At 41.6% G+C, this 25,845-nt stretch overlaps 2 protein-coding genes and 1 long non-coding RNA gene across 9 annotated transcripts; 2 read left to right on the plus strand and 1 right to left on the minus strand.

Annotated features, from left to right (window-relative positions):
- The first annotated feature begins 419 nt into the window (after positions 1–419).
- prf1.1 (perforin 1.1) lies at positions 420–4,224 on the plus strand. Its single transcript, XM_077212667.1, has 5 exons — positions 420–494; positions 1,264–1,820; positions 1,957–2,095; positions 2,225–2,442; positions 2,962–4,224. The coding sequence occupies exons 2-5, from the start codon at positions 1,309–1,311 to the stop codon at positions 3,830–3,832; spliced, it is 1,740 nt and encodes a 579-aa protein (XP_077068782.1). The 5' UTR covers positions 420–494; positions 1,264–1,308; the 3' UTR covers positions 3,833–4,224.
- Positions 4,225–4,556: 332 nt separating this feature from the next.
- LOC143721828 (uncharacterized) lies at positions 4,557–24,519 on the minus strand. Of its 7 annotated transcripts, XM_077212668.1 has the most exons (26): positions 24,346–24,519; positions 22,178–22,222; positions 22,031–22,057; positions 21,883–21,939; positions 21,650–21,667; positions 21,348–21,419; positions 21,096–21,248; positions 20,976–21,008; positions 20,629–20,664; positions 17,949–17,999; positions 17,618–17,665; positions 17,361–17,411; positions 16,615–16,665; positions 16,322–16,366; positions 15,647–15,706; positions 15,479–15,529; positions 14,207–14,263; positions 14,067–14,114; positions 13,602–13,682; positions 6,778–6,927; positions 6,523–6,555; positions 6,379–6,435; positions 6,227–6,301; positions 5,512–5,562; positions 5,377–5,427; positions 4,557–5,283 (listed from the first exon to the last, which is right to left on the minus strand). In XM_077212668.1, the coding sequence occupies exons 1-26, from the start codon at positions 24,410–24,412 to the stop codon at positions 5,279–5,281; spliced, it is 1,473 nt and encodes a 490-aa protein (XP_077068783.1). In that variant the 5' UTR covers positions 24,413–24,519; the 3' UTR covers positions 4,557–5,278. The 7 variants fall into 7 exon arrangements, with proteins under 7 accessions (XP_077068783.1, XP_077068785.1, XP_077068784.1 ...); XM_077212670.1 differs by lacking the exon at positions 15,479–15,529; XM_077212669.1 differs by lacking the exon at positions 15,479–15,529 and having other exon boundaries at positions 14,207–14,266.
- Positions 21,183–22,177, plus strand: LOC143721830 (uncharacterized). The gene is made up of 3 exons (XR_013196786.1): positions 21,183–21,240; positions 21,385–21,404; positions 21,858–22,177. It is a non-coding gene; the product is annotated as an uncharacterized LOC143721830 (long non-coding RNA).
- Positions 24,520–25,845: the final 1,326 nt, after the last annotated feature.

A 25,845-nucleotide genomic window follows, 5' to 3' on the forward strand; every position in this document is an offset into this window, starting at 1 on the left:
ACAGCAGCTTAAGTGATTCTTCTAAGTGATTCATGTCATGCATGGTTAGGTTGCTGAACTGTGAAAAGCGTGTAGGAGGTTAGGTCTGTTTAATACCACAAGAGGAACTATGTGACTAACATTAACACTGTAGCACATTTAACATTTAGTAAAGTTGTGATCTGACTAATTTTGTTACGGTCAGGCTGTACATGCTCCATGTTTTAACAATGCGCAGGTCAATGTGTGTATGAATAATCACATGTTCCACTGACATGTTGTCTAGTCCCCCACCACAGAGCGTATTCAGCGCTGCAGTGGCTATTTAAGACCACATAATTCCTCTGAACTGAAAAGCGTATACCCTCACTTACCCACGACAGATGAGTGTGTATTTTTTTTATTGGTAGCACATAACGGTAAAGCCCACCCACAAACTTAGGTTTATATGTCATGCAGAACCCCTCTCGCACATAATACACAAACGCCCGTCAGACAAAACAGAGTAGCTGAAGGTAAGAAGAGACTTTTACATCCCCTTTAAAAGAACATAGTGCTTTTTTCTACCTGGTTAAGCTGGTCATGCCTATGATGTAATGCAAAGGAAATAAGCAACTGAATTTGTTATTTTTTTAGTATTATTCCTTATGATCCCTGTAGGCGAGACCCACTAAATTGTCTCACAAATTCCATAATCCTAACTACTATACAATAGAATTACCCCTTTTAATGCACAACCCGCTGTTATTAAAAAACCTGCAGCACAAGGCATCCATCCTGTTATTACAGTCTTGTTGATATTTCAAAATTAGTTAGTCGGTTGTAATAGGGACTACAGTTTAAAAGAATGGCATGTTTTATTTACTTCAGAAGTGTCAGTTAAACTACAACAATTCCATTTGGTAATGACAGGTATTACTTCAATATTAATTTTATTACATTACACTTTTTGAATACTTTTTGAATTATATTCATAATTTTAATGTTTTTAGACTATATCAAAGTATTACCCTGCTCTCCTGATGCTAGTGGCAATACATAATTGATTTCTAATGACAAATAGGAAGAGATAAAATACATTGAAGTATACAAATACATTTTTTTAAACTTTATATTCTATTTTCCCACATCTTGTTGATAGGATGTGAGCAATTATCTATATAATAATTGTGTATTTTGAGTGCGTGAGTTTAAATCTGTTATTTTTCTCACCACTGAATGTATCATTTTATAATGCCTTGTGAAATTCCAATAAAAAAAATATAACTTTCATCTCCTTCAAAGGAAAGAAGAGCATCCGTACACCTTATCTCGACCCATTTTACAGAGATGTGGGCCGGGTTTGTTATTTACCTCTTTCTGCCCATCGTGCAGTCATGCACTAAAGGCAAACCGAATGAATGTGCACAAGCAAACTTCGCCCCCGGGTCCAACCTTGCCGGAGAAGGATACGATGTGACCAAGATGCAGCGCAAGGGAGCCTTTGTCATTAACACAGATGTCTGGAGGCGAAAGGATAAATCCTGCAGTCTTTGCAGGAACCCCTACATGGACGGGGCAAAGCAAAGGCTTCCCATATCTGTGGTGGACTGGAGACCCAGCCAAAAGTGCAGCATACACATATCAAGTTCCCTGTACCAGTCTAGCGAGGAACTGATCAGCTCCAGCACCTCCTCTATTGAGAACAACTGGGGGGCAAATTTGGGAATAGATATAGGCCAAAATAAAGGTTCATTCATTACGGCTGGAACTAATTCGAAACTTGCGGAGTACTCGATGGAGAAGACCAAAAAGGACAAGTTCAATTTCGCCAGTCAAAGTATTTCTTGTGCTTTTTACAGGTGTGATAGTTTCACTGATTCCCACCTTCCTTGACAATTGATTGATTGCTTTATTGATTATAAAGGAAACAAATGAGTAACATTATGCAGTCTTCTTCTATCGCCTCTAACATGGGGTTTCAATGTCTACCTACAGTTACAGGGTCTCCAATAAGCCTGTTCTCCATTCTGAGTTCAAGCGCTCTGTAAAGGAGCTTCCCAAGACATACAATCTTGTTTTCAAACCACGTTTCTACAAGTTTATTAACACCTATGGAACCCATTACATCACTAAGGTAATTTTGGTTTCACCCTCTTTTCAATAACTTGTGTTGTATGGATTTCAAAGGCCCAAAATGCTTCAACAGTAAAACACAATGCAAGTCAAATCCATTATTTAGAAGTGCTTAATGACATTTTTCCAGGTAACTCTTGGTGGAAGCGTTCAGTCTGTGACCAGTATCAGACAGTGTGAGGTCGCTCTACAGGGCCTAAGTGTGGATGAAGTGAAGATATGCTTGGAAGTGGAGGCAAATGCCAGCATTCTTGGCAAAGTAGATATGAAAGCAGAATCTAAGCACTGTAATGAAGACAAGAGCAAAGCAGAGCACAAAAGCAGCTTCTCCAGCCGCTTTAATGACAGGTGGGTTTAAATAAGGACGCACTATGTTTTATATTTAGATTCGCTCTGCCATGATCTAAAACTCACAAAGTTAATCTTTAAAAACAATGATTTAATAACACTGTAAAATGTAATATTTAGCAGATCTCAAAATTCTGTGTCAATTTTTCATATTGTACATTATAATGTTGTGACACCTTAATTCACTTGTAGAATTTAAAACTACTATTTGTTTTATTCTATTTATTTATCTTTTACCATATTTTTTTTATTTTCATTTTATCTAAACATTCTTAAATCACAATACATTTACTTGAGAAGCAACATGACAAGATAATATACTATGTCAATTTGCTTTTCAAGTAAATGTATCTTGATTTTAGAATGTTTAGATATTTGTGCTGGAAAACAAGACAAAAAATCTGAGTAAGAAATTCACTTTTTCACAGTGGACATGAAAAAAAAATGATTAGACAGAACTTTAATATTGGTGCATCGCTAATTAGCAGATCCCAAATTATTATTGTTTTCCATTCAAAGGCTGACCGATGTCACTGGAGGTCACACCACAGAGCCAGAGCTCCTTTTCTCCGGAGGAAAAGACCCGGCAGCGTACAAAGAATGGCTTGCATCTATTCCACAAAACCCAGATGTGATTTCTTACTCTCTGGAGTCGCTACATGAGCTGATCCCCACCAAAGATCCAGTGCGCAAGCACTTGCGCCAAGCCATCCATGACTACATTCTGGAAAAGTCCCTCTGGAGGAACTGCACAGACTCTTGCAAGGATGGCGTCAAAGCCAACCCAAACAATCCATGTGCCTGCACTTGTCGCAACAATCCAGGGGTCACACCAGATTGCTGCCCATCCAAGCGTGGACTTTCTCGGGTCAAGGTCACAATCGTGAGGGCTGAAGGTCTGTGGGGTGACCAAACCACAGCGACAGATGGGTACGTTAAAGTGTTCGACAAACATAACGTGCAGATCGGACGCACCGACATGATCACGAATAACAACTCACCCTACTGGGGGAGGACCTTTGATCTGGGTGATGTTGTCCTGGCAGAGAATGACAAGATGAAACTGGAGGTCTGGGATGAAGATAGTAAATGGGACGACGATTTGCTGGGAACCTGTGAAATAGCCATAAAAGCAGGTCAGAATGTCAATTTCTGCAATTTAAATCATGGTGTGCTGTTCTACAAAACAGAAGTGATATGCGCCCCAAGTTTGTCTGGCCCCTATTGCGCAAAGTATGTGGGTTCTCCCATGAACTCTCACCTGGAGAAGGTATATGTGTCCCGAAATGCACGACCTATGCCAGCAGAAATGCTAATGAGCAAGGGAGTGCTTCTGGACAGACTTTACGTATATCAGAAGACAAATTACAGTGCTAAAACTATTTTGTAGTAAGGTTTGGCTTTGGATCTGATTATCCAACGACTTTTCGTACAACCTGATATGTGCTTATATCTTATTTATCACATAAGTCATGTAATTTAACATTTCTCAATATTAGAGACAATGTGCAATACGTATTTATTATCTGCTGTCTTCATTGCAGGACTTCCATGCTTGCACGGGCAATTTTTCAAAAACACATCATATACATTGTAACTTTAATGTGTTATTATACTCTTTCAGTCTGCGCACTGTATTATTTATAATCATTTTTATGTTTATTGTCAGTAGCATGATTTCATGACCTTCACTATGATGATAATTCATCTTATTTATGAATAGTGAATAATATTCTACTAAAAACGTAATGCTTTGTGCCAATAAAAGCTCAAAATGCCACACATCATCTGCTTGGAGTCGTATTTGTTTTGCTTCTTCTGACCCATCTGCTTTCTTTAAAGGGATAGTTCACCCAGAAATGAAAATTCCACCCCCATTTACACAACTGGACTTTCCTTCTTCTGCAAGATACAAAAAGAATATAATTTGAAGAAATTTTAAACTGTTTTTGACCATTCAATGAAAATAAATGGGGTCCAAAACAACACGGGACCCCACTGACTTTTATTGTATAGAACAAAAAAAACACTTTGTATTTTTTCTATTGTATTTTTTACATTTTGGGGAGAGAAAAAAAGTGAAACAGGTTTGGAATGAGTGACATGAGTGCGAATAAATTATGACAGAATCTTTATTTTTCTCTCTTTAACAATGGCCCTGATTCATTTTTTCTTAAATGGTGTCTCACCAGTATGACACAGGATGCTTGTTGTGTGGTTTTCCTGTAGACGGATGAGAACTGTGAGCAGTATGTACACCCATATCAGAGCTCACAAGATTATCACTGTTAAGTTATACTCAGTCATTTGGTTACTGTCTTACATAAGTTAAGAGCTTACATAATGTTTAATTTGATAAGACAAAAAGAAATGTCCTCACAATAGAAATCAAAACCATCTCTTGGGTTGTTCTGATGCTAATAGCGCAGGTTCAAACCTCATCATCACCCATCATTTTTATGACATCCTAAATGATCATATGGTTGTCAAACAAACACTAAGGAGTCAGATTAGGAGGTGGAATATTTAGTGTTTCATAAGAATTAAAATAACAGCCAATGAAATGCTTAGCATGTTTTAGTAAGATACAGAGACACACAAGGACATGAAACACTCCACTGGACAAGACAAATAAACAGACTGGGGGAACATCCACAAACATCAAGCCACATAACAATAAACACCAAAACCACACATGCCCACACAAATGGGCACAAAAGTAAAGCTAAAACAATATGCCAGACAAAAACATGTCACAAAACTGCACAATGGCGAGGAACACTGGGCGAAAAGGGGCCAAAAAACACTGACGAGGATAACAGCATGGCCCAGGAAATCAACCTAAAAAGCCAGAGAGGATGAGAAGATATGCATGAGAAAGGATAGAATACACAATATACTGAGTTAAGAATACTGATCTTCTACATCATCTACCTTTGTACCCATTCCCATAAATGCCACTAAGTTTGCTTCCATCCTTCTGTCCTATAGAAGAAAGATTGAACATAGTGAAACTAATCGAACTTTAGGTAAACTTGTTGGTTTAACTGAAATCACTTCATTACTCACCACCATAGGAACCTTGACCACCAGTGCTTAGCGCTGCTGCGTAGCCTGTGCCTAGAAATGATCAGTCATCACACTCGCTATTAGTCAAAAGCTTGTATTTAGTCACTGATGTCTGCTAGCCATTAAAATGTTAGTGGAGAAATGATCAAGACAAGAACACAGACAGGTGGTCAGTTATCAGTCCATAAAAATTATTTAATTATTTAATCAGTCAATTTGAAATATTTAATGCATATACTACAGTTTAAACATTTGGGGTATGTAAGATTACAATACAACGGCAGTGTATTAAATGGATATTAAGTGCATGCTAATTTTCTCTATTTTTATATTTAAACCTAACCCTCACTTAAAGCTAATATTTAGAAAATCACAAAATGAATATCCATTTTCCATTGAGATGCCTTTTATTTATTTTATTTATTCAGGCAAAATGGCACACAGTTTTAATATCCGCCATTGATCGGTTATCAGCCATTACAGGAAAGTAATTAGCATGATAGTGATAAGTCGATGAATCTATGGCGGTTATATAATAATGGACCCATACAGGTAAACAATATTTATTGAGCAATTTTGAGTTACTTTAACTCTCCAAATTACTAATAATGCAATTCTAACGGCCACCCAAAGTTTAAGAAACAAATATGCATAATGTTCATGCTTACTGATCTTTATATAATATGTGAATCAAAAAAAATGCACATATTCTCACCATATTTGGCAGCTGTCTTTGTAACATCAGCGCCCAGACTGAGTTGCTCAGCGCCGAAAGGATAACCAGCATCACCTGTGGGTAAACACATTTACATCTGTATCACAATCAGACAGTCCAGTTCTCTTTCTCTCTTTTTCTTACCAACTTACCGTCAATCCCAGCTGCAATGACTGGTGCGCTGTAAGGATTCTGGCCTACAGCTCCACCTGTACCAGTAGCAATTTGTTATAAAAGTAAGAGTGATTTAGGTATGAAATATCATAAAAATATTTGCTAAAACTCCACAATGTTACCTGCTAAAGGCTCCATTGCTCCACCTGTACCACCTAATAGAGACATACCATCTTTACTTCCTTTTTTATATAAAGTTACCTGTTCTTAAAGTATCATATTTGGTTTATTCATATACTTTATTATCTTGTTTAAATCATCTTCTTTCTTTTTCTCACAAGAAACTTTCACGTTCAAGTCAAATCCTCAGGCAAAGCATCAGGAAAGCCAGGATTTGCATGTTTCATTTGAATAACAAACATGTGCTATGCACGTACCCAGACCAGTGTCTGGCCCGAGGGTTGGTATACCTCCATATGTAGTTCCACCATAACCACCAGTCTTGCCTTGAGGGCCGAGTCCAGCTGAGACCACAGGCTGGCCTCCGTAAGGCAAGGATCCGGCAGCTCCAAGCACTCCACCAGCCCCTTTAGACAAATCAGAGACATGACAGGATCAAGCAACCACAACAAATAAGCCATATCTCGACAAAGAAGAACACACATACATTAGCTTGACTGAACACTGATCATTTGAGCTGGAGATATTCAGTGTGTATATATATATATAAAAAAATATATATATTCTGAATATTTCCAGCTTTCCAGGACTAAATTGATGCAGCAAATCAGCATATTAGACTGTTTTCTGAAGGATCATGTGTCACTGAAGACTGGAAAACATTCAGCTTTGCCATCACAAGAATAAAATATATTTTAAAATATATTAAAATAGAACAGTTATTTTAATTGTAATATTATTTCCCTTTCAGTCGAGAACGTCAGACGTAGTCGACGGTCGACTGAATGGATATCGCTAGAGAGCCTGTCTTCGTCGAGTACTATTGAACGAGCCAATGTAATTGGCGTGCGTGATTCGCATCACACACTCCGCCCCCGCGGCGCGGGTATAAATACGGAAGTGGATGCACGCACTAGTTGCCTTTCGCTTCGGAGCCGATCGTTTGATGTCTCTGAGAGTGCTGTTGTCTACAACGAGCGAGTGTGTCGGTATTCTTCAGGAAGACTCTCCCAGTGCTGGTGTTCTACAGCGCGAGTGCAGCGGTGATCGCGAGCTTTGAGCTCTCAACTGCTGTTTTAACAGCAACAAATTTCTAAATGTTTGTGTGTGTTGATGGCTGGTTAGAGGGCGGAAAAGTGAGTGCTTCACTGTTTCAGTTCTCTGTTCAGTGTTGCCGCGGTCATTCCCCTGTGTGCTCCGGCACTGGTGACGGTCCTGTTTTCTGAAAGAGCAACACGGGTGCGTTTGCGTCTTTTTCAAGATGTCATTCCGCCCGTGCGTTTCTGGGTGCGGTCGTTCCCTGTCTCTCTCTGATGGTCACAACTGTTGTGTCACGTGTTTGGGCTTACAGCACGCTGAGACAGCTTTTGTGGACAGCTCATGTTTTCACTGTGGGAACATGACTGTCGCAGTGTTGAGGGCGAGACTCGCCTTCGTTCGCGGAGAGCGAGTCCCCATTACCATGCCCCACCCTCGGGTGCTGTGTGGGATGGGTGACCGGAGGATAGTGTTGGATGTCCCGCCCGGTAACCATTCCCTGTGGGCTCCTCACTCCTCCCTTCCACTGCAACCACTGGAGCCTCCTGTGTTGTCTGCTGGTCCATCTGTAATGGGTGGGCCAGCGATTTCACTCGGGGCTCCCCTGGAGGACAGGACGCCGATTGCAGCATCGGAGGGTGAGCTGACTTCTAGAGATGATGACTCGGCTGCATTGTCTCCCTCCGAGAGTTCAATGTTGCCCGAGCCGGATCCAGAATTATCAGCTATGCTGAAACGGGCCGCCGAGGCTGCCGGGCTCGAGTGGAACCTCCACCGTGTCCCGTTCAGTCTCGGTTGGAATCTGGAGTTTGGTATCTTTGGGCGGGCCGCGCTGGTTCTCAGCTCGCCGCCCCAGTGCCTTTCTTTCCCGAAATGCATGGAGAGCTTATCAGGTGGTGAACAGCATCTTTCTCTGCCAGAAACTGCCTGAATAGCTTTTCCCCCTCAGTACCCTTGATGGAGGAACGGTGAAGGGTTGCGAGGTGTCCCTCCATTGGAGCGGTCTGTCGACACAGGTGCACCTGTGTCCGGCGGCCGCTGCCTTTTGGGGGGATCCTCGTCTCCCCCCTAGGGCCTGTGAGGTTTTGTCCGTTCCGACGGGCAGGGCTTACAAAGCCTGTGGACAAGCCGCTTCCTCTTGCATGCCATGGCGTTGCTGCAGGCTAGGGCACCCATGGCATGCACGAAGGTAATCCAGACCGTGCTCTCATAGGTGAGCACCGCACTGCATCCGACCTCACCCTCCGGGGTGCGGGTGTCGTAGCGTGCGTGATCGGTCTGGCGATGTCCACCTTCGTGGTCCAGTAGCGCCTTCGTTGGCTCAGCCTGGTTGGTATGGCGGATGCGGACAAGGTTCGGTTCCTGGTCTCCCCAATTTCCCAGGTTGGGCTGGTCGGCGACGCGGTGGAGAACTGCATCCAACAGTTCTCTGCCGCTCAAGCGCAGACGGAGGTCATCCGGCACATCCTGCCCCGGTGGCCAGCTGCTGCCTCCACCCGCCGCCGGTGGCAGCTCCTCCGCCGTCTCGTCGCCGTGGGCGTTCCCCGGCTGCCGCTCCTGCTTGCCCGCCGCAGCAGCCTCGACCCAGGCCTTAGCATGGAGCCGGCCGCAGTAGAGACGCCCAGTCCGCTCCAGGCGCTGCCAAGCCAGGTGGCAAGCGACAGCGAAAGCATTCCGGAGCGGGCCGCCCAGGAACGGAGGAGATGCTCTTGGAGTGGCACGATCACTCCCTCCCCCCGGGTGAGGGCCGGGTGGAGCCTTTTGTTTGTGTGTGTGTCTGTTCCGCCGCTGGCTCCCTAAAAAAAAAAAAAAAAAGCGGAGCAAGCGGTACCCACACTTCAAAGAGAGAGCAATTTCATCTGTTCCTGGGTCCCAAGAGGGCCAGTCTGGCGGGTGTGACCCTGTATAGCCTTACACCCCTCAGCTCCCCCTTGGTCGCCAGCAGGCAGCTTGGTGCGTTCGAGGACCCGGTCATCCGCCTTCTCACGCGCCCCCTGCCACTTGTGGAGACAGGTAAGTGTTGCACAGCACACTAACACCACTCTCTCTACTTTGCTGCCCCACCTCAGGCTCGGCTACCCCGCTCAAGTCAGTGATAGTCATCACATTAGGTGTTGAGCAGACGTGCTCCTGAAAATTCAGTGATATTCATCACACCGAGTGTTGAGCAGTGCTCCTGACTTGTGCGTGCTTATCTTATCCTGCTGGCGAAGGATTTGATATAGCCGCTCCTCCAGCCGGTACGAAGGCCAGTTGTAAACTCGTTCTTCGTGCTACTAGGTGGTGGGTCGTGACCATCTTGGCCCAAGATTGGTCTGCAGCTTTGACCTGAAAGACATGTGCTTCAGATTTCTACCTCCCGCACCGCAGGCCATCCTGTGTGTTGCGTCTAAGGGTGGAGTATCAGTACAGTGTCCTTCCCCTCGAGTGCTCCAGAGCCCGTTGGGTCTTCAGGTCAACTGGAAGAGAGTAATCTCGCCCACGGGCTGAGTATCTCTTTTTTAGTTTTGGAGAGGTACTCGGTCCAACATGTCTCTCCAATGAGAATGTGTTCAGCTGGTGTTGAAGTGAGAAAGGGTCCCACTGAAAGAACTTTCAGAGGCTCCTGGGGTATATGGTAGTCGCAGCCTTTGGCTTCCTCCATATGTGACCGCTTCAGCGCTAGCTTCACGATCGAGTCCCGAGGTGACCGTGGCAGAGCAGCTCACCCTGTGTGACTATAGTTCATCCCGGTCTGCTGCCAAACCCTCTTCAACAGAGGGGCCATGTACAAAGGGCGTGTTTTAACGGGGGCCTGGGCGACCCCCGACTACACGGGCATTCGTGCCTCGAGTTGTTAGACATTGCGACCGTTGCGCAAGCTTCCCCTGCATGTCACAAACTCACCCGTCACCTCCTCCTTGGAGTCAGACGCTTCTGAGGGCGCCTTGTTCCACTCCTCCCACTTACTCAATCGTGCCGCCATCGAGCCTCACGACAGTTATAGCCAGGGCAAGTGGAGACTCCATCCCCTGGGTCCGGCTGGGTCATGACCATTCCGGGGGCGCTCAGTTGCCCCCCCGGTTTTATTTTTCCGCCAGTGTTTGGGTAAACCGAGCGGACTACCCTTGGACAAACACTGGGTCTCAGCTGCCCCAGGGGCCCGCAGAAATGCGTTTAACCCCAGTGAGCCTTCTAAAAGTGACTGCGACTCATGGTCGCCTTGCGCCTGCTCAAGTCAGTGAAATCATCACTCTTCATGTTGAGCAGAATTGCTCCTGAAACTCAGTGAAGTTCATCGCACTCAGGTGTTGAGCAGCAATGCTCCTGTAGCTCTGTGAGTTCATCACAGGTAGCTCAGTGAATTCGTCACACGCAGTGCTGAGCAGAAATGCTCCTGGTGCTCAGTGAAGTTCTTCGCACTCAAGTGTTGAGCAGAAATACTCCTGCAGCTCAGTGAGTTTATCACACTCAGGTGTTGAGCAGTAATGCTCCTGAAGCTCAGTGAACTTGTCACACTCAAGTGCTGAGCAGAAATGCTCCTGTCGCTCAGTGAAGTTCTTCGCACTCAAGTGTTGAGCAGAAATGCTCCTGAAGCTCGGTGAGTTTATCACACTCAGGTGTTGAGCAGGAATGCTCCTGAAGCTCAGTGAACTTGTCACACCCAAGTGCTGAGCAGAAAATGCTCCTGAAGCCCAGTGATCTTCACATGTTGTGTTGAGCAATGCTCCTGTCTTATGCGCCCGTCGCTTGCACCTACGTGCCAAGTCAGGAGAGGAACAGGTCTTCATAGTTGCCCCTTATTGGCCCAACTAGACCTGGTTCCCTTCAACAGCCTTCCTGACTTCCCCTGAAAACTCTTTCGGGGACGGGGCACGATGGCACACGCGTTCTTCCCCCGGAGATTCCGGGCGGTCTTACATCTGAACGCGGAGGTTCAGGTGGCTATCACAAGAACATGTGATAGTTACCATCACTTCTGCGAGCACCCCCTAGAATTGGGTAGCGTGCTTACGCCTTTAGAAGTGGAACCTAGTCGTTGAGTGCGTCTTCTCTCCAGAGGAGATCCTGAAAGCTTTCGATCACTTCAGTGCTCTCTTTCCTGCAAAATGGGTTGCAGTAGGCTGTTTTCCTTCACCCTCAAAATGATGTTGCCTCGTTGTTTAAACGACGCTCATCGTGTTGCAGAAGTATGCAGAAGCACGTTCTGATCGTCAGGTTCCTGAGGAGCAAGGTCTTGTAAATCCTTGTGTCCCTCTTTATCCTCTTGGGCCTTGTCCCTGGTGCGACTGCACTGCAGAGACCGCCCCTGAGCCACTGCAGGCAGTGAGTTAAAAATTCTGTTATATCAGTTCTCCTGCTCGCGTGGTCTCTACTAGAGGGTAGGGACTTGCTCGCTTTCGGTCAACGTATTGTGCCTGGAGTCTGGGCCGGCTAACTCTCACAAGCTGAGACCCCGGCTCGGATTGTGCCCAAGGTTCCTACCTCTCCCGTAATAGGAGCAGGTGGTGAGCCTGCAAGCGCTGCCCTGGAGGAGGCAGATCCAGTCCTGGCTTCTCTGTCCGTTCGCTTGGACGTGTACAGAATGCAAGTCATAGACCTCAGACCAGCTCTTCAAATATCTGTTGGAATTCAGCAGAGAGGGAAGGCTGTTTCCATGCAAAGTTGCACTTAGTGCTTGCCTTCATTTCGGCAAAGATCCGAGATGCAACATGTCCACTTAGGTGTTGAGCTCCTCTATGATGAGTGTAAAGTGCTCCGCCTGGGCGTTGACGATATGCTTTGCTAAAACAGATTCTAGAATTGGGGGCTGGACGACACCTAGTTGAACCGCTGCCTCACGTGGGCTCCCTTCTCATGAAGCCAGTTTCACCGTGAGCCCGGTTCAAGTGTCGGCTTGCTGCGCCATTCCCCTCCTATGGACTGGATACGTGCGCCTTTCTACTCCAGTTGAGTTCCCTTAAAATTGAACCCTGTTGAGTTCCTCCACACCCCTCCGACGTCGGACGTGCGGAACGTCTGGTGTTAGGCCTACCACTCGTAAGCAGTGTGGAACCTGTGTTAGGCTGGGTCCATATGTTGCGGTCCCTTCGGCGACCCCATATGTGTATTCTTCCACGATACGGCTCCCTGCGGTGAGCCCGTGTCTTCCCTCGGCAGAGTCTCTCTGCCGTCACTGTCCGGTGTGTCTCCCCCCGTCTTAGGCTGGAGCCACCCCAGTGACATTCCATATGTTAGACTGCCCGGTTTCCGCCCAGTTCATATGTGTATTCTCCACATTACCTCCCTCTGGGTTGGATGTGGCTTCCGCAGCGTCCCTTCCTTCCAACGTACGGGGAACGCTTTCCCAGTGGTCCTGTAGGAACAGCAGTGACTTCCATGGCCTAAGCCCTGTCCTTCCCCGCCTTAAGTTTGCGGGGGCATCAGGAGGCTTTGGTTTAGGCACTGGAAGGTGGCAGCGTTAGTGGCGTGTTCAATGGGTGATCCCAATTCAGTCGACCGTCGACTACGTCTGACGTTCTCGACTGAAAGGGAACGTCCTGGTTGCGTATGCAACCCACCGTTCCCTGAAGGAGGGAACGGAGGACGTAGTCCCCTTGCCACTACCGCTGGACCACCGCTGACCCCGGGTTACTCTCGGCTCCTCAGCGAAAAGCAACTAGTGCGTGCATCCACTTCCGTATTTATACCCGCGCCGCGGGGGCGGAGTGTGTGATGCGAATCACGCACGCCAATTACATTGGCTCGTTCAATAGTACTCGAAGAAGACAGGCTCTCTAGCGATATCCCAATTCAGTCGACCGTCGACTACGTCCTCCGTTCCCTCCTTCAGGGAACGGTGGGTTGCATACACAACCAGGACGTTCACAATATTAGTGTATAATAAATGGAGCCTTGGTGAGCATAAGAGACTTCTTTCAGAAACATTAAAAGACCCCAAAATTATGAATGGTAGTGTAAATACTGTGTTTAAATTAATTTGTTTGAATTGAATAAATCTCATTTTTGAATAATTGCCAAAGTTAATTTTGGCTGCTGAGTCTTCAGCTGTCTGTTTTCTTACCATACTTTCTAGACTTGGCATCAGCACCCAGGCCGGGGTTCACTATCATCCCTGGACCTCCGAGGCCTCCAGCTCCAAAACCTGCAAGAGCAGACATTGCGAGTTCACTTCTCATGCAGAGGATGCTGCTTCTAGTTAACACTTGCTTTACCATTCCTGTATTCCAGTATTCTAGTAGAAAATGACAGTCTTGAGCATGTAGATTACCTTATAGTATAAAAAACATGTTCAAAGGCAACCTCTGCTCTCTCTAGTGGGCAAGCTATTGCAGTTCAGATACTTCAGTTACCCAGATTAAGCTTGATGAGGTTATTTCTACAATCTTGAGTAAAATAATATAGCGTATAATCACAGGACAGAGTGAATTAAACGCTGGATGACGTGTTGACGTTACTGTAGGTGTTGTGAATCTCTCTTCAGTGTGAATGTGATGTTGTTGGTTAGACTAACAACCTTGAGCCTTACCAGCTGCACCGTTCAGGCCAATATTATCAGCTGATTGGTAGACAGGTCCTGTAACATAATTATAATTGACACTCAATTATTAATTATTCCTATATGTTGGTGGGACATTAGGACACTTGTAACAATCCAGTCTGACTTACCTCCCCCGTAGCCGTCGGCTGTGCCATAAACATCACTGCCATATCCATTGCTGTAGCCTGCTGAGAAAACAATATTCAACTCAACACTCAGTGCTGGAAAACAATGGTAAAGTGTTAAAGTAACACAGGAAGCACCTCTGTGTTTTCTCAGTCGAAGTCAACCACTTTGCAACCAAGATGATTCGGAAAAAAAAATGAGTGTGAAATTTTGGGTGTTTCTTGCTCAAACAAGCATGCACGTGTTTCTGCAAGCAACAAAACGCAGAGGTCTTAGAGGGGCAATTTGCCTCTAGAGCGGCTCTTGACTTTGTGCTGAACCAGCAGGCTGCTGATCCGACCACACTCTGGGCTTAATGCATCAGAGCACCAATATATGATATTACACATAGTTTCACTTGAGTACAAACAGAGACAAGATCAGTTATCAGAAGAAACACCTGGACGTTGTTTAAATTGTCTACATGGGGGGAAAGACAGAGTAGTTGTCACATTTGTGTTTTACTACAGTAAATATTTTAGGGCATTATAGAGTGCATACAAGTTGTCACAAATGGAAGCCTACCAAAAAATTTGAAACAGGGAAATTATGAAAAGTAATTCATGAAAGAGTAAAAATGTAAGGGTGACAAAGAGACAATTTGCCCCAATACAAATGAGACACGCGCTGTTTACACAATACTATAGAAAACATAAGATGATATTGGAATTTTAGTGTCAATCATTTGCATTTGAACTAGGTGTTAGAAACCACTATACACTTCTGTTAAAAAGTCTGGGGTCTGTAAGATTGTTTTTGAAAAATTCTCTAATGCTCACCAAGGCTGCATTTATTTGATCAGTAAAACAGTAATATTGTGAAATAACACCATGTAAAATAACTCTTTTCTATTTTAATACATTTTAAAATGTAATTTATTCCTGTGATGGCAAAGCTACATTTTCAGTGACATGTCACATGATCCTTCAGAAATCATTCCAATATGATGATTTGCTGAACAAGAAACATTTATTATTATTATCAATGTTGAAAACAGTTGTGCTGCTTAATATTTTTTGTGTAAATCATGACTTTTTTTCAGGATTCTTTGAAGAGTAGAAAGTTCAAAAGAACAGCACTGATTTGAAATAGAACTATTTTGTAACATGAGACATCTTTACAGTCATTTTTGATTATTTTAATGTGTATTTACATACCCAGCCCTTGTGGCAACTTCCAAGTGTGACAACTAGCCCCGGTCTCCTCTGTATAATGAGGAAATATGCATTACTTACTAATTTGCTTTCCCGCTCTAACTCCTTGTGGATATCCACCAACCCCAAGACCTGCATCAGCAATAAAGTAAAAAAGTTAGCTGTTACCAAAATATGAAAATAATAAAGCATATATTTATGATAATGTGCCTTCTGGGAAAGAAACAATATTTTACAATTTCTACATACCTGCTCCATAACCGTCAGAAAAACCAGCTCCAAGATAGCCAGCAGCACCAAGGCCGTACCCTGTGGACAAAACATGATAACTGTGAAACTTTGACCACTAGTATATATATATATATATATATACTTTAATAATAATCATAGTTGTCACAGAATTCTGTGATCATTCAGGGGCCTGTGGGTCAGAATAATGCAAGATACTTCACAGTGTGACTAGTCCATACATATGGCCTGCGGGAGAAAAATAATGCAGCATGCATTGGAAACACATCAGAACTGAGGTAGATATAAAGATAAAGGCTCATGTGAAGCATATAAAAAAAGAAAAGTGAACAGAAAAGAGAACAGCCCCAAGAAGTAGATGAAGCATTAGTCCAGCACACACACACACACACACACACACACACACACACACACACACACACACACATACACAAACCCTTCTGAAGAGCTGTGCTAGAGAAAAGCACTTATTCATAGACCTGCAGCTGCAATGAGTCCATGATGAGGGGTGGATTTTCCAGTCCACAATCACTAACACTCTAATGTGTCATAGGCCATATTTTCCTTTTATTTAATGACAGTTTGAGTACGGTATTGATTTTAGACTGGGGAAACACCACCTCATACATGCATTCAGCCATAAACCGGTGACATTTTAATATGGAAGACGTTTACCCTTATTGGATGGCTTGGTGCCCTGTCTGCTGGGCAAAACTGCTCCTGTATTGTATCACAACAGTGGTTTATCTCAACACTGGGAGTCCAACATAGTTCCTATCATCTATGCAATATATTTTTTTATGCATTGCCTTTCCGTCTCCCTTTACTTTCAATGCACATTGTAAATCACATTTATTTACAGGAACTTTTAACCGATTACTTGTAGATACTCAATTTGTGGTGTGTAAACCACCGAACAGATAGTTTCTATGTCTCTGAGGCGATAAAAAGTACAGTGAAGGCTTTACCGTTGTTCATAACTCCTTGTCTATTCGACATATCTGCTGCTGGACCATAGCCTAGAGATTACAACAGTAGTTACCTACATAAAGTACAGGATCTTCTATTGATCATTTGATCTATTAACATCTACACTACCGTTCAAAAGTTTGGAGTCAGAGAAGTTTTACGTTACATTTTTTTTTAAGAAACTAAATGCTTTTATTTAGTAAAGACACATTAAATTGATCAGAGAGCGGCAGTAAAGAGATTTATAGTGTTAAAAAACATTTCTATTTCTAAAACTCCATTCGTAAAAGAATCGGATAAATACAACAGATCATATTTTCAACAAAAATATGAAGAAGCAAATCCGTTTTCAACTGCTAATAATAATAAATGTTTCTTAAGCATCAAATCATCATATTAGAATGATTTCTGAAGGATCATGTGACACTGAAGACTGGAGTAATGATGCTGAAAATTCAGCTTTGACATCACATTACATTTTAAAATATATTAGCATAGAAACGTGTAATTTTAAATTGAAATAATATTTCACAATATTAACTTTTACCGTATTTTTGTTCAAATAAATGCTTGATATGTCTTGGTAAGCATAAGACTTTTTAAAAATCTTACCGGACCCAAACATTTGAACGTTAGTGTACAAGGAGCAGAATTTGAGACAAAATATTTTAAATGTTCTAAAATCTGATGTGCTCTGATTGGCATTAATTCAGGTAAATGCTATAAGCTGATGGAGTGCGTTTACCCTTAATTTGAGCCCCCAGTCCATTGGTCACTCCTGGTCTTGCGGGGAAACCTATGGACCGCAGCTACAGTTACTTCCAGTCCCACATAAAACTGTAAAACTCCCAAATACTCGAACTTTATCCTTGCTTGAACTGTATACTAACTATACTGTACATATTTGACCATTTACTACAACTATCCTATTAAAACAGAGACGCTACAGTAATTAATATCATGCAAAAACCAAGTCACACATGCATCTGGGATGAGGTTTACCATTGGTTATAGCACCGTGTCCATTAGGGACCCCTCTGTGACCATAACCTAAACATCACAACACCAGTTAATGTTTGCTAACAAGATACTATCAACACAGCAGCTGCAAATGATGCAATAGCAGTGAGAGATGATCAGCAGGAGAAAAATCGAAGAAAATCAACACATTTCAGGACATAGTGAGGTAACAAAAATATACCACCCAATAACTAATTTGTGCTTATTTTCACAGGATTGTATGGTTTCGTGTACTGTAAACAAAATTTCAGAACAGCAGATTTAAAAAGCTATAAAAAGCATGAAAGTCACACGTGGAAGTACTGAGGTTTACCATTGGCCCTCTCTCCCTGTGACACGAGCTGGCCACCAGTAGGCCCAGCACCTGTGAATACAGACATATCAGCAGGAAGCAATGATTTCAAGGGTTAGAAAGATAAAAAAGCAACATAATATAAATGGCACTTAGTAGTGTTAATTTGACAACGATCCGAGTTGAAGCAGCATGATTTCTGGTTTTTCAAACACCTATATAAAGTTGCAAAGGATATTGATTGTGGATTTGACAAAGATCACTAATGTACAACAGGATATCTCTATTGTGTCACGGCCGCGAGACAAACGCAATGATGGAATAACACAACAGATACTCTTGCACATACACAATAACAACATCGACACAACAATGGCACTGAATGGAACTGTACAATCCTGCTTTCTAAGTCTGATCAACCTTATTTTTGTCATAATAGCAGGCAAAAACATTAGCCTATGTTATGCTGCTTGAGGTTGCAAACTGCTTTTTGTCAGTTGACAAAATTTACACTTTACAATAAGGTTTCATTTGTTAACATTAACTACATTAGTTAACATGAACTAAATATTAGCAATACTTCTACAGCATTTCTTAATCTTAGTTAGCCTAATGTTAATCTCAACATTTACGAATACATATTTTAAGATTTTTTAAAATTATTTTGATGCATCGGGAACTAACATGAACATTAACATTTTTTATTAACTAACAGTAACAAAAGTTAATAAATGTGTGTTTAGTTTATGTTCGTAAATGCATTCAATAATGTTAAGAAATGAGACAACTGTAAAGTGTTAATAATTTAATTTATTATCAGGCCTGCAATACCTGCCGATTCAATGTAAATGTTTCCTCCAATTGTTTTTGCATAGGCAAAATGCCTTCTGCAGGCTGGACAACAAAACTGAGCTTTAAAACTGAAACCTGAACCTGAGAATCTAGTTCAGAGGTCTTCTACCCTGCTCCTGGAGACCCACTGTCCTGCAAAGTTTATTTCCAACAGACCTGCCTCAGGTGTGTTTGATTGGTTGGAGCTAAACTCTGCAGGACAGTGGCTTTCCAGGAGCAGGGTTGAAGAACTCTGATGATGATGAGGATGATGATGATGATGAGTCCTTTTTATGCTCTATCACTTTCTAAACCTTCAAAAATAGCAGCACAGAGTCAGGCCCAAACGTCAACAACACAAGTCAAGAAATGCTTAAATGAGCATGAAGGGACAATAAAACAATATGATGGAAGACAAATCTCCTTATTAGGCTACAAATCAGAAAATCGAGATTTAATATTTTAAATTAAGTAAATGCATCTTGGACTGGAAAACATGACAAAAATACTGAGGAAGAAAATAATTTCTTACGGTGTATATGTAGGCCTGCCTTATTTTATCTTTTCTGTTTCAGGTAAAATTGTTCTAAATCATTTCTTATATTTACCAGTTTAGTTCATAGATTTATGAATGTGAATTTTGATGCTCTATGAAATGCAATTATCCCTAAAAAAATGCAAGAGGAGTCAGGAACTCTGGAGATGATTGGCAGGTTTACCCAGTTTTGATGGCTCTTAGCCTTGTCTTTGGGGTGTGCCAACTGCTACACCATATCCTGAAGATCACAAAATCAGTTTCACAGCTTTGAAACACCTAATCTCGAGGGGGATGAGCCTTTTTGTTATCTGGCTACTGTAAATGCATGTACATTACAACACTGATGAATCGTCCGCTAGAACAGAGAAAAGCGAAAAATTTGCATTGGCTCTAACACCATGCCCAGCAGAAACACCTGCCATATCATAAAAATCTGAATAAGCTTTGAATCAACCCAGAATGCTAATTACAGATGCTATTGCATAGCACACACAAGATCACTGCAATTAAACAGTAAACAAAGAAAGTGGCTCAAATATTCCAGCAAATACTTGTCATAGCAACGTTTTCTTAGGGTAAACATTTAAACATTTAGATTGTGCACACATAACACAAACCGAATGCACCCATGACAAATACGTTGTGCATTTAAAGAAACGGCCATCCACAGCCACCTATAGCCTATACCTGATAGGACGTATGCATATTCTCTCACTAGCACATCCACAACATTAAATCATGTGACCGCAGCGTCACTTTTTCCAAAGCACTAAAATGACTTTTGAGAGATTGGGGCATGCATGCAAGCATATAGTAAAACGATGACAAAAGTATATTAATGATTCTGAAACAATTAAGTGTCGACAAACGCAAATTAATTACATCTGAGGTTTTACCGGGTTGCAGCGCACATCAGTGGCACATAACAGTACTGCAGTCAACAACTGAAAAAAAATATTTGCCTACTTCATTCAGCATTTAAAAATTTAGGCCAGCAGCTTATTAAAAGGCACTAAAAGTAATAATTATTGTATTCAATACCTATTTATTTGATCAGTGAGGTCATGCAATGCAATGCATAACATGCAATGTCAAAGGATCACATTTGAAACAGGGTGATCTAATATGCAATATTTTTTTTAATTACTGCAGAAATCTGAAATAAAGAAAATATTATTTGAACAAAAAAGATCCAACCGCTTCCTGAAATGGAAAAGTGGATAAAGCTGTCCAGTTGCTGTAGCAGTCTCAGTAAATGACAAACCATTGTTCAGACACCTGAGTTTAAACACAAACATTTTCATAATGCTTCAACAGGTAGAGTTTACATACCGCGTCCAGCGCCGGGGTATCCTCCTGCACCGTAACCTGGCAACAAGACAAGAGAGATGTCAAGGTTACAGAAAGAAGACATAAATGCCTGTTTAGTGGAAGCTGACACATAAACTCCCACTCCCACACGACTTCATCAAAAATATGACAACTAATCATGGCAAATGGACAGCATATATCACTATGTGTGAAAGATTTTAATCACAGTGCAAGGTTAAATTGTGATTTATTGGTTAGATCAGATCCAATCTGCTACACAACGTTTGGGTCGGACAATGATGGCATTAAACTGGAATGTGTCATATAATGTTTATTGATTTTTGGGATGTTATGGTGCGTACACTCACCAAGCTGTGCTCCATAACCATTACTGGTATAACCTAGAATATGTCATAATCAAACAGGAAATAAGTCTGCTGCCAGAGTAATTATGTATCATGAATGCAAAGCAAATGAGAAGCTCTCACCTCTTCCTCCAAGCTTTCCTCCTGGATAACCCAAGGCTCCTCCCAGCCCGTTGCCTAGGCCATACCCTGTTCCGAGTCCCAGCCCGGCAGCTCCAAGGCCAGTTCCAAGGCCAGTTCCAAGGCCGGTTCCAAATCCAGTTCCAAGGTTTGCGGCTAAGACCAAAATAGTAGGACCATGGTGATGAATGCAAGTATAAGAAATCCATGAGATGTAAAATTTATGGAATGATTATTTAGGAATGACAGTTTTACCTCCTCCATAACCGAGTGTTCCATATCCTTGTTTAAGGCCTCCTCTGATCGCAGTGGGTCTGTATGCTGCCCCTAACAGATACCATAATCATTACACATACTACACACACATTGAGCCCATATGCACATAATAACCCAGACTATTGTACACACACATGCTTGCATGCATTTTACACTACCGTTCAAAAGTTTGGGGTCAGTACGCATATGAGACTTCTTTCCAAATGTTCAAAAATCTTACCAAACCCAAACTTTGAAAGGTATGTGTGCACAAAATGAAAGAGAAGAGTAGATGAATTCACCTCCAAGATAACGGCCAGCTGTTTGGGGGGGAAAAAAGCATGTTTGACAGAATCCAAAAGACTAACAATCACAGTTTATAAATAAACACCCTAGTAAACTGTCTCATTGGCTCTCCTTTTCAAAATCAGTTCTGTGTATTTTGGCATGTTTATACTCAAATGTTAATGATAAACCTTTATTGATTTATTGATTTCATTTTCATCTCAGGTTGATCAGAGGTTGATGGACTCACCACCTGTCTTTCCCGGCCTGCCCACCCCATAGCCACGGGCTCCAAGAATACCAGCCACTGGACACAGGACAGTACAGAAATGAAAGAAAGTAAGCACATTTCTAATTGGGTTCAACAGCATCCATCAGATTCAGGCAGATAGACTTACCTCCGGTCTTTGCACCGATACCAGGACCTACAGAAAGTCAGGATTGGTAATGAAACTCATTATCTGATGTAATGCTCTGACCTCTAACCCTCTGTAATATCTCACAGAAACACCACATATATTCAGAAATGAAAAATTGCAATATACCTTGACTGGCCAATCTTCCCAGGGCTCCTGTCTGTGGCCTAACTCCTTTAAAACAAGGGGAATAAAAACTGTGTAAATGCATTGAGCCTAAAAGATAGAAATAAAGAATAACCATAGAATAACATTTTTTTGTGTGTGTGACATTTACCATGATGATACCATGTTTTCTGGCAAACCTTTGAGTACTATGTAAACATATTTGTGGCACATAAATATTCGATCAATGTCAACGTATTACAATCTGATAACATTATTGTACCATAACGATATGCTTTTTAAAGGCAGGGGTCATGAAGGTCGTAAAGCAGTGGCAGGTCCAAAAAAAAGGAGATCAAATAGATTTTTCAACTTCCTGATGCACATGTTATGTGTGCAGAGTAGAAAAGCTTGACCTTTTTTTGTCTTCTCTTTGAGACTCCTGTTTGAATTCTTAGAATCGGCCTATAAAACTTCCATGGTTGAGAAACGGTGCCATCTAATAAGAGATTAGCAGTGTGAATTTCCATCCTCTCCACATTTTTGGAACAGGCCTCCATTGATGCTCAAACACTGTAGGACAAAGTGTACTGACTGTGTATGGGTCGTATAAAGTCAGCACTGACAGGAGGTCGACAAATTTTGACCACCGCTGTCATCTGTAGGCCCAAGGTTTTGATCTTCAGACATGAAAGATCATTCAAGCTGCGGTCAGGTTTAGCTGAGGCTGGAGCGGATCCTGCAAACTCAAACACGTCAAGATGTGACTCACTTCCAGAGGTGTTTTTTCTCTATTTATCAGAGCTTTCAGACATTTAACATATAATCGTTGTGTGCATTTTATGCCGTCATTTTCTAGACACCTTTTAGTCTGAGGAACAAACATTCTTGACTGTTGGCTAAACATTTGATGACATAATACCATCATATAACCAGTATCATGCAGATATATCGTCTGTCAAGTATTGATATATATCATTAGATTGTCAAAGTGAAAACAAGTAGAAAGATATGTCTCACACTTTTGATTTGTCAAACAGCTACTTTTCTCATTGTTTGGGTATTTCCAAGTAAAGCAGCACAAGCACTTAATTCACAAGGACTGATTCACCAGACCTCAATGAAGTGTTTTCATGTCATAGTCATCAGAGGACTGGCAATATTATATGGGGAAAGGGATTAACCTAACCCTATCTAAACCTAAAATGTGTATGTTTAGTTAATCAAATATAATGCAAATAGTAGAAATATATGCAAAACCTTTACATGATGTTTAATTAAATCATGTTAAAATTTCAAAACCCCAAATGTTCATAGTTTTATAATATAACTTTGGCTTTGAGTATAATATGTTTAAATGTATGTTTTTAGCACAAAGTAAATCTCAATAAAATGTCCGGTCCATATGGGCTAGATGTGGTTAAAAAAAGGTTAGTGTTACTTTTGTTCACCGATCCAACTACTTTGTTTTTGTCTAAATATTTTGTTTCAAATGGTTTGCAAACAACCTCTAAATCTCAGTTATCCTGCATTGCAACAAAATATAGAATAACATTAGTGGGTGAGACATGTATAAAAAAGGGTGTTAAAGTGTAATTGCAATTTTTAACCCTATAGTGTATATATACATACATATATATAGTAATTCATTGTTTCTATTGATTTTATTTTAATAGACTTTTTCATGTATATTTACCTTTAATTACTAAACTGTCAGTTTGTCCAGACTGTTAGACATTCAAAGTGATATTCAGAGAGCAAAACAAAGCATTGAACAAAGGTCTCTCCACTTAATGACACATATATTCCCTATGTATTGCTCTGCTATACAGTGCCAGTTAAAATAAAAAATATATATTTTATCAGCAACCAAAACCACACATCATATTTGAAGCCAATTAAGGGCCTCCTCAAAGGCACAATGGAGGTCTTGAGTACATGAGTTATAACCGTACAGCCTCTGTGTTACCAGACCGATTCTTTTCCATTATAATTAGTCCCATTTCCAATTAATCTGGTTTAATTTTCAGTCATAATTACAATGATTTGACCCCATGTGTGCTCAAATATCATTACAAACCACTACACTTCTTTCTTACCACTCCTGCATTCACAAATTCTCCTCGTTTTCTATCCTTCCACCCACCCTCAAGCCTCTTCAACAAGCACTTCAGAAGACGCATCTAACTTACCTTTTTGTATGGTGTTCTGTACCAGCCACAGGACCAGTGAGGTCTGCAGGAGTGCCCGTACCAGCATGTTGGCAGACAGACAGACAGACTTGGTGACAGCGGACAGTCAGAAATGCACACAGGTGAAATGAGAGTTAAGCAGCCTTAGTTGAAAGAAGCACCACTGGCCAATCTGCCCGCCCGGCCTTTATTTATTCTCTGGAAGCCCTTGTCTTTCCTCTGACCAGCCCTGCCCTCTGCTGTGCTATTGGGCACCCCTGACCAAATCGCCTGCCCTTTCTCCCTTTCTTTCACTCCTCGTCCCATTCTACCTCCTGTCCTCATGTTCTACCAAGCCTGAAGAAGACAGCCAGCTTCATCCAGATGTTTATTGTGATATGCTCCTATAGATGGCGCACATGGTGGTCACATATTTTCCAAGGTTAAACTTTACTTCAATGTCCCACTTTACACATTCTACTAAATAGTAATTTTGCAACTACATGTCAACTAACTATCATTAAACTATTAGTAGACTATTGAGTTAGAGTTAGGTATCAGGGTTCAAGTTAGTAGAATAAGTCGACGTAGTTATTTTAAGTTACTTATAATCAGTAGAATATCTGTTGAGGGACCATCAAAATAAAGTGTTAGCAGATATTAAGCAGACAGTAATAAATGAGAATTAGTTGACATGTAGTTACAAAGTTACTTATAGTTAGTAAAGTGGACCATTGAAATAAAGTGTTACAATTTCCTAATATTGACCATCGTCCATGGCAAGGATGTGTATCAGCTCATGAAATCCATCTTATGTATTCATGATCAATTGTATTGAAAATTACATCAAGGACTTCAATAATACAGTATTACTGTGTTTGGGATGATTGTTTTGTTGTAGTGGCCTTTTTTTCTTAGCGAAAGTTAAGATAATATACTATATAATATACATACAGGTAATATTATAAAATAGTTTAAACTAAAACAATATAATATGTCCATTTATTTATTTGTACGAAGAAAGGGATAATGTACAGTCGATCAGTCATTATTGAAAAATATGTAATATAATTTTATGAAACAATGTCACAATAATATATAACACATCACCACACAGATCCCATAAGTTCTTATTATTATTTTTAAAAAGTGCAGATACTACAGTACAGCTACTAATTTACTTATTGATGACTGTATAAGGGGTGAGCATTGAACCAAACGATTAGTTTAGGTCAGTCTGCTTAAACACGTGGCCTGACATTCAAGACAGGGCTCCACCTCACACTGAAAATCAAGTACCATGATTTATAGCAGTAAAAACACCATATGAGTCACAGCAGTAGCTCATGTTGGCAAAGATTCAGAAAAAAATAGGCTTTCATACTGTTCTGTTTTCTAAGCAGGCATTTGTCTAATGAGTTAGTCTTAACAGTCCGTGTCCTGTGATGAAAACAGCCAATGGAGGGAGGACAGGGACTCTGTTGTGGATAAGGTTAAAAGGTTTACCTCAAGTCCAGACAG

The sequence above is a fragment of the Siphateles boraxobius genome, unplaced genomic scaffold (genome assembly GCF_051911475.1).
Source record: "Siphateles boraxobius isolate OS27281-9 unplaced genomic scaffold, OSU_SipBor_1 66, whole genome shotgun sequence".
NCBI lineage: Eukaryota > Metazoa > Chordata > Actinopteri > Cypriniformes > Leuciscidae > Siphateles > Siphateles boraxobius.

Coding starts and splice junctions, on each gene's coding strand:
- prf1.1 (XM_077212667.1), top strand. CDS start 1,309: ATGTGGGCCGGGTTTGTTATTTACCTCTTTCTGCCCATCGTGCAGTCA. Junction 1,821..1,956: donor ATTTCTTGTGCTTTTTACAG/GTGTGATAGTTT, acceptor GTCTACCTACAG/TTACAGGGTCTCCAATAAGC. Junction 2,096..2,224: donor GAACCCATTACATCACTAAG/GTAATTTTGGTT, acceptor ACATTTTTCCAG/GTAACTCTTGGTGGAAGCGT.
- LOC143721828 (XM_077212668.1), bottom strand. CDS start 24,412: ATGCTGGTACGGGCACTCCTGCAGACCTCACTGGTCCTGTGGCTGGTA. Junction 18,000..20,628: donor ATACCCCGGCGCTGGACGCG/GTATGTAAACTC, acceptor CTGTATTCACAG/GTGCTGGGCCTACTGGTGGC. Junction 17,412..17,617: donor ACACGGTGCTATAACCAATG/GTAAACCTCATC, acceptor TGCGGTCCATAG/GTTTCCCCGCAAGACCAGGA.